The sequence below is a fragment of the Teleopsis dalmanni genome, chromosome 1 (assembly GCF_002237135.1).
Source record: "Teleopsis dalmanni isolate 2A chromosome 1, ASM223713v2, whole genome shotgun sequence".
In the NCBI taxonomy this organism is placed as follows: Eukaryota; Metazoa; Arthropoda; class Insecta; order Diptera; family Diopsidae; genus Teleopsis; species Teleopsis dalmanni.
Window position 1 is genome coordinate 224,419,914 of NC_051846.1, and position 7,188 is coordinate 224,427,101.

The 7,188-nt window shown below is 31.0% G+C and overlaps 2 protein-coding genes across 5 annotated transcripts; both read right to left on the reverse strand.

Annotated features, from left to right (window-relative positions):
* Positions 1 to 685: 685 nt before the first annotated feature.
* On the reverse strand, positions 686 to 2,304 carry LOC119672409 (large proline-rich protein bag6-B-like). 3 transcript variants are annotated; one of them, XM_038083451.1, is made up of 6 exons: positions 2,268 to 2,304; positions 2,016 to 2,144; positions 1,783 to 1,945; positions 1,374 to 1,645; positions 839 to 1,313; positions 686 to 772 (listed from the first exon to the last, which is right to left on the reverse strand). In XM_038083451.1, the coding sequence occupies exons 1-6, from the start codon at positions 2,292 to 2,294 to the stop codon at positions 714 to 716; spliced, it is 1,125 nt and encodes a 374-aa protein (XP_037939379.1). In that variant the 5' UTR covers positions 2,295 to 2,304; the 3' UTR covers positions 686 to 713. The 3 variants fall into 3 exon arrangements, with proteins under 3 accessions (XP_037939379.1, XP_037939377.1, XP_037939378.1); XM_038083449.1 differs by having other exon boundaries at positions 1,374 to 1,729; XM_038083450.1 differs by having other exon boundaries at positions 1,374 to 1,729; positions 2,283 to 2,296.
* A 3,436-nt stretch (positions 2,305 to 5,740) lies between these two features.
* On the reverse strand, positions 5,741 to 6,883 carry LOC119667842 (large proline-rich protein bag6-like). 2 transcript variants are annotated; one of them, XM_038077181.1, is made up of 3 exons: positions 6,665 to 6,883; positions 6,051 to 6,136; positions 5,741 to 5,901 (listed from the first exon to the last, which is right to left on the reverse strand). In XM_038077181.1, the coding sequence occupies exons 2-3, from the start codon at positions 6,114 to 6,116 to the stop codon at positions 5,761 to 5,763; spliced, it is 207 nt and encodes a 68-aa protein (XP_037933109.1). In that variant the 5' UTR covers positions 6,117 to 6,136; positions 6,665 to 6,883; the 3' UTR covers positions 5,741 to 5,760. The 2 variants fall into 2 exon arrangements, with proteins under 2 accessions (XP_037933109.1, XP_037933110.1); XM_038077182.1 differs by lacking the exon at positions 6,665 to 6,883 and adding an exon at positions 6,211 to 6,251.
* Between the last annotated feature and the right edge of the window lie 305 nt (positions 6,884 to 7,188).

Consider the following 7,188-nt stretch of genomic DNA (forward strand, 5'->3'; position numbering starts at 1 on the left):
CACAAGTATCCTAAATGAAATTCTATTATTCAATTTTTTTTTTTTTTTGCAACTCATAACCCAAAGATTTACGGCCTTTGGAAGAAGAAGTGGAGAATATGTTAATAAAAATAATAAAGGAACAATTTTACTTAACAATATTATGATGGATATTTGGCAATACTCGAAACAGATGTATGGTCAACCAAAAATTAATTAATCAATTAATTAAAAAAAATCAATTAATTAAAATAATATAAAAAAATTTTTTGTTGTTGTAGTTCACTACTTTTCGAAACCTCTCTTAAAAATATTATATGAATGTAAAAAGTAGTAGAAATAAGCTTAGATGAGTATAATTGAATTACAATTCTCTTTGCAATAAAATACTCTAATTAATGTTAATAGAAAAATTGAATATAAAAATTAATAAAAGAATTGAATAATAAAAATGATTTATATTATTAATCAAGGCTTTAGAAATTTTGTAAATGTATAGAGTTGTTGTTTGTAATCAGTAATATTAGAAATAAGTGTCATGTTACAATTAACGAATATTATTTGTTATAGAGTTGATTAGATATAAATAACAAATAAATATATTAATGATTACAAATCGAAACCCATGACTAACTGAACATTGTTAAAATAGGCCAAAGATAGTTTGCAATTAATTATTAAAAGAATATCAACAGAAAAATTAATTAATAAATTAACCGAAGAAAAATTATATATCATAAAGTACCAATTGAAGGACGTCCGTTTAACTGTAAAGTAATTTCCGCTATACCTCCTACAATTAGCATCAATCATAAATGAAATAAAAAATCAAAACCAAAAACAAAATAAAATATTTTACCATTTCCTTGCCCTTCAATATTGACACTGGATGCTTGTGTAGGTGGCATTACTTCAATAATTGGTTCATCAACTGGATCCTCTACAACGTTGTCTGCGTTAGTAGGTATTGGTACGATAGCTACATGAGCTGTGCCCATTCCTGTATTCTCAGTGTTATTAGCACTAGAAGAATCATTATTAGTAGTTAAAGTACTTGTGCTTGCTGGTCTATATCTATTATTTCTAGTATTGTTGGCATTCTGTTGACGAGCCGTAGCTGCGGCTTGGGCGGCAGCTGAAGCCATAATATAATTATTTGAAGTAACATAGCCACTTTGTTCGACTAATATTGGACGACAAGTTAAATGGCGTGGAGTAGCTTGCGAAACGTCAAGCATTAAATCAGAAATGGCATGTTGAGCATGAGACATGTAATGTAAAGCTTCGGAGACACGATCATATAAGCGTTGCGCTTCTTCACGTCCAGTTGTGTCCTATTATTAAAAACAATACTTTTATTAAAATTCAATTAGCATATTTTAGAAATTTCTTACATTTTCTTCAAAAGTTGGATCCTCATGTAAGAGTGTGTAAAAACGTGCAATAAATGGATTAAGACGTTCTTGCACCCGACGCATTTGTTCAACAACCTCTGCAAGTACTTGTGTACGTGTACGTCGGGGTGTGTCATTTGAACCACCATTGGAAGTAGCAGTATTTGCATTGTCTGTATTTTCTGTTGGCGTTGTAGGGGAAGCGCCTTCAGCAGCATTACCATTTGCGTTAGGTTCTGCGTCAACTGGGCTATCATCTTCACTATGTGCATCTTCAATAATAAGACGAGTAGTAGGTAAAGTATTAATTGTAAGGTTGTTTTCAGCTGGATTTTCAACATTGTTAGGGTTGCGTTCTACATATTTATTACAATTGTATTATTACTCTACTTGTATATATTTGTCTTACCTTGACGTTGCATGGCAGCCGAAACAGCACCATGGACCATTTCCATAATATTTTGCGTTGGATCTGTTGGTAAATCAGCTGCAGATATACCAACTTCAACAACAGTAGATTCCATTGTCCAACGCCCACGTGTCAATATATCCAAAGGAGTGTTATTTAGTCCCTAAAAATATATATGGAATTTTTACTTTTGTTGCAAAATATATTATAAGTAGACAAAAAAATTTATTTACACGTTGTGGATCTTCAAGATAATTTGCGATATTATTAGCACAATCCAACATATGACGAGCAACAGTAATACGATTCATACAAAAAGATGACGAAGATGTAAATGGATTGACACGCATTTGGCCATTACTCTGTTTATGAAGAAAAAGAAAAAAAAATAAATTAATTTAAAATGTTTAGGTTCATATATGTAGCTACATTCATTAGTATATAATACATATATAATAATTAAATAAAATATATTTAAGAGTTACAATATTTGAATTTACAGGGATTGCCATCGTGCCTAACGACCAACCATCCAATGCACGAAATAGTGGAGAACCACGCATTCCCGAGAGCTGTACGTGTCTCCACGAGGTACATCATTATTTTGTTGACCTGGAAGTTTGATGGACCGCGTTGAGAGGGCGGAGGACGTTCAGCAACATGGACCACTTACCTTCGGACATCTAAAAGCAATAACAAATCTAAGTTATCGAAATTTTTACTAAAAGAATTTAATATATTATAAGATGAATATTGAAACCAATGAAGTAGCAATTAAATCAAGTGTAGCATAAACAATAACTATAATTGTCATAAAATAATATAAAATTGAAGGTTGCGACGAGGATTTTTTATTATTCTCATTTCCCCTCTCAATAACACTTAACCACTACCCATCCATTTCCCCAATCCCCATCCATGTAATGATTGTGTATATCCTTTTTATATTATATTATTTTTATATTATATTATTTATTTTTATATTATCTGCTTACTGGTTCCAGCGGGTTACACCAACAATAACAAAGATTTTTACATATATTTGAGACAAATATATAGTAATGTCACTAAAAACCGTTAGCAATATGAAGTAATCACAACAAAAACCAATGAACTACAAAGAAAAGTCGGAAAAGCGTTGAAATGACTTTGAAAAGAAATCCGCTGTTAACTTCAGAGTGCAATTGTATCTTCAAAAAGAAAAAGAATTTGCTTTTTGTACATTTTAAATAAGTGAATTAAAAAAAATAAAGTATTTATATGAAGTAAATAAAAATAACAACGCAAAATATACTCCTCGCAATGATGAATATGATTACAATAAAGATGCCACCCCCAATCTATTTTTGCTCCTAACAATCTCCCCTCTCACACTACGTTTACCTAATCACATCCTAACCCATGTAATGTATACGAGTTTGTAGTTCCTTTCATGTCATCTGCTTGACATGAATATTCTATTCTATATTCTTCTACGTGATATGTATATATATATATACATTAATAACAGGGTCTTATGCTCTATTTAGAACAGAAAACTGTAACCATCTGAAAGTTCTGTAGAAAAATTGAAGAATTATTTTTGGTTCTCAAACTTAAAAATATAGTTAAGTGATAAGATATTTTTTAAAAATAAATAATTGTTATCTGCAGTAGGTAGTTAGGTTAAATTGACAATCTCTAACCACCATATGGAAGTTATTGAAACAATTGATCGCTGAGTAAGATAAAACGAACCAAAGGAGTTTATATAACTAAATGTAGATAAATAGAACTAAATTTTTTTTTAAAGTTTGGTTTCAAGAGGTATAATAGGTTAATTTGTATAGTGTACTTAACGTCTTACTGAATATAATTATTTATTTTACCATTTTTCATTTCTTGATAAGTAAGACTAATATTAAAAGCTATAGTATTATATATATATGATGTTATAGATGTTCTGATAGCTATTGACAAATTGTAAATAAAGTAATAAACAAAAGGTGATGTGAAATAAAGTCATTCTTGCTGCTGATCTGTAAAGTAAATAACATGTGAAGTAGTGTTCTATGCAGTAGTGTTCTATGCAACTACGAAGATTAATTTATTTGTATATCATTCTTGTTATCTGCTTGATAGATCTCCGCGGGTTACAACAACAACAGCGAAGATTATTCTTCAATGCATCTGCAGTCTTTACTGTTGTGCATAAACTAATTGTTCTAATAGATTAATATATCTTTCGTTTAAAACTTTATACTTCACTTGTAAATTTACACAAAACATATCTAAATTTAATCTTTTGTTTTAATTGTTTATTTATTTAGGAGCTGAAACACTCGAAAAAATTTGTAATAAATTGATAGCAGAATTTTATTTTGCTCTTGTTGTGACCCAACAATAGTACCCTAAACTCAAAAGATGTACAGATTGTAAGACGAAAATATCCCAAATTCCAGCTTGGAGAAATATAAGACAGATAAGTATTAAAATTAACCTAAGTAGATGACAAGAAACTTTGCTATCACAGGTGGTTGCTGTTGTTGTAACCCGTCGGAATCTGAAAGCAGATATTACGTAAGGATTACAAGACGAATACATGGTTTGGGATGTGGATGAGTGGTGTTTGGTTCAAGAATAGGGACAAAGGGAGAATAAAGAATATGTGAAACGTAATATTACGTAAGGATTACAAGACGAATACATGGTTTGGGATGTGGATGAGTGATGTTTGGTTTAAGGATAGGGACAAAGGGAGAATAAAGAATATGAGGGATTGGAATTATAATCAATCCAACTCCAGACGAAGAAACGTAGCCACATCATGAGGGTGAGACCAAAAATCAATTGAACTAAGGTTTGTATGCGTAGAGGGATAATAGATAGGTCACGTTATGTGGGTAGGTAGAGCTGCAGTTTGAGCATACATTAGGAATTAGGACATATTTAAGCGTGACAAGTAACTGTTTAGCACATGACTGTACCCTGATCTTAATTGAGTTAGGAGAGTTCTTGCTGCAAGCGAAAGATGTCGTTTTTTCTAGAAGATGTCAGACGGAGGCCTGTTGACAACCTTGTTGAGAGTTAACCTAGGTCTTGAAGAGAATACTGCATCTGTGTGGAGTGTCTATAAGTCACTGATGTTGGCTCCACTGCAATAGGGTTTGATATGGTTATCACAGGTAGTCGCCATAATGAGTAGTAGAGCTGTTGTTAGTATACATGTTCCGGATAGATGTGTTTATGTGTAACAAGTAACAGCACGTGAGTTCATCCAAACCTCAATTGGATTGAAAATTTTTTTGCTAACCAAGTAAGTCGTCACAGGGAGAGCCTAGTCAGTGGAGTCTCTGTATATAAGATTGGTTTAATTCAGTTTTTGTTTCGAACTGCATATCATGTGGTTCTGACGAAATATGATATCTTAAATATATTTTTAACTCATCTTTATTTAATTAAAAAACAATATAATAGTTGTCCCCAAGTAAAACATATACCATGGTCATTACAGCTGTTTTGTATTAGTCAACAATTCTCTCCAGAAATTATTTTTAATGTTTGTATTAAATGGACATTGTTTATGAAATAAAACAAAAGAAAACCATATTTATAGGAACAATTGTTTTGCTTATTTATAAAGTAATTGAGACCACAAGAAAAACAAACATTTGCAGATAGACGAAACCGTATGACACGACATATTATTGTAACCACTAAGAATTGTATAGTTTTCCAATTAAATCTTTATCTTATACAGACACTTAATTCCTGGTATTATAAACGGCAATGATTACAACAAATACACAATTAACGATAGCAATAAAATCGGAACGCATAACAGAACGTTTTGCTCTGTTTTGTATAAAACAGAACTTAGAAAAAAAGAGACTATTTTCTTTAAATTTTTATGATAATTTAATTGTAAAATAACAACAAAATTCTAAACAAATGTTTTCGAAATATTTTCAACCCTTGCCTTTCTTACTAACTAACCGATTAGACTTGGTTCGGTGACTCACCATAAGTTTTCAATTGCTTCTCATCTGCCAAGACCCGACCGCAGTAAATGATGCGTTGCTGTTCCGCGGCAATATTCGTTTTTTCAGCGATTTTATCCTTGAATTCCCGCACAGTAATCTATAAATGAAATAAACAGAAAAAAAAAGGAAAAAGAAAGTTTCATCAGAAAATCTTTAAATCGCCGACTAACTGTATATGGGTGTGGTGGTGGTGGTGGTGGTGGTTATATTTTCAATATTTTATAACATAACATTTATTAAACTTACCTCATTATCAACACTAAATTCGTGAGTTTGTGCATCAAGCGTCTTTACCTTAAGATTTATTAACATTTTGCATACAAATTATATACCTGAAAATTGTTGAAACAAACTTTTAATATCACACATCACAAGTTTTGTTTGATTAATACAAAATTTTAATTACCAATGCCAAAATATATATTTTCCACTTTTCTTTTCTTTTCAATTCAATATAAAATAAAAGTTACTTATGCTTATGCTATTTTTATTTATCACACACGTTCGCACGACGAAAAAATTTATTTTCTAAAAACTAACCACTCAGACGACGAAAACGTTTATATGAAGTGATGGTATTGTCAAAGCAACTTATAACAAAAAATTGTATGACATTTTTGACAACTGAACTAAAGTTTTTTTCCAACAAATATTTTTCGTTTCTTTTCCAACTATTACGGTGCATAGGCGACACGTTTGCTGTATATAGCGGTACTCTACTAACACATTAAACGCGTAGGCATTGCGGTTTTGCACACTTGCTTGCGAATAATTTAATACTTTCGGTAGCACATATTGGAAAATTTTAATTTAAACACTAAAAGTATTTCTTCTATATACTTTTCTTTAGCGTTACTCACCTAATTATTGTTTTTTTTTACCGATTTTATCAATTTCTATGCTAAATACTGCGCACTTCCAACTTTCAGACGTTTTTAATACAATCACAAGTGACAATGAATTTTCCACAATTTTAATTTATCTCAACAGCAGTGTTTGCAAAGACTTTTCGCAGGGTTGCTTTTCCAAAGTTCAACTGTTAATGAGAATTTTAACATATGTTTGTCATCGAAACACACAAATATGTACATAAAAATATCGATATACAATATTTATTTAAAAATTATAATTTATAAATATTTATAAAAAAATTTTAAAATAATTTTTCAAATACAATGTTTACTTTAATTACTTTCATGGTCTTAAAGAAAAAATATTTCTGTAGTTACATTCGAATTCTTACCACCCAAAGCCAACTTCACCCCTCACGTTGACTATGCCATCGCCAATGCTCTTATAGGCATACTCAACTGTAAAATGCACTTCGTAGGCACAATCAGCTTAACTGCAAAGATGTAATGTGTTCTGACAGCCAAATTTCCTT

Bases quoted from the DNA above. Each gene is read 5' to 3' on its own strand.
- LOC119672409 (XM_038083449.1), bottom strand. From the start codon at position 2,294: ATGGCAATCCCTGTAAATTCAAATATT. The intron at 2,145-2,267 runs GTAACTCTTAAA...CTTCATAAACAG, and splicing joins TCCCTGTAAATTCAAATATT to AGTAATGGCCAAATGCGTGT. The intron at 1,946-2,015 runs GTAAATAAATTT...ATATATTTTTAG, and splicing joins ATCTTGAAGATCCACAACGT to GGACTAAATAACACTCCTTT.
- LOC119667842 (XM_038077181.1), bottom strand. From the start codon at position 6,116: ATGTTAATAAATCTTAAGGTAAAGACGCTTGATGCACAAACTCACGAA. The intron at 5,902-6,050 runs GTAAGTTTAATA...TTTCATTTATAG, and splicing joins AATTTAGTGTTGATAATGAG to ATTACTGTGCGGGAATTCAA.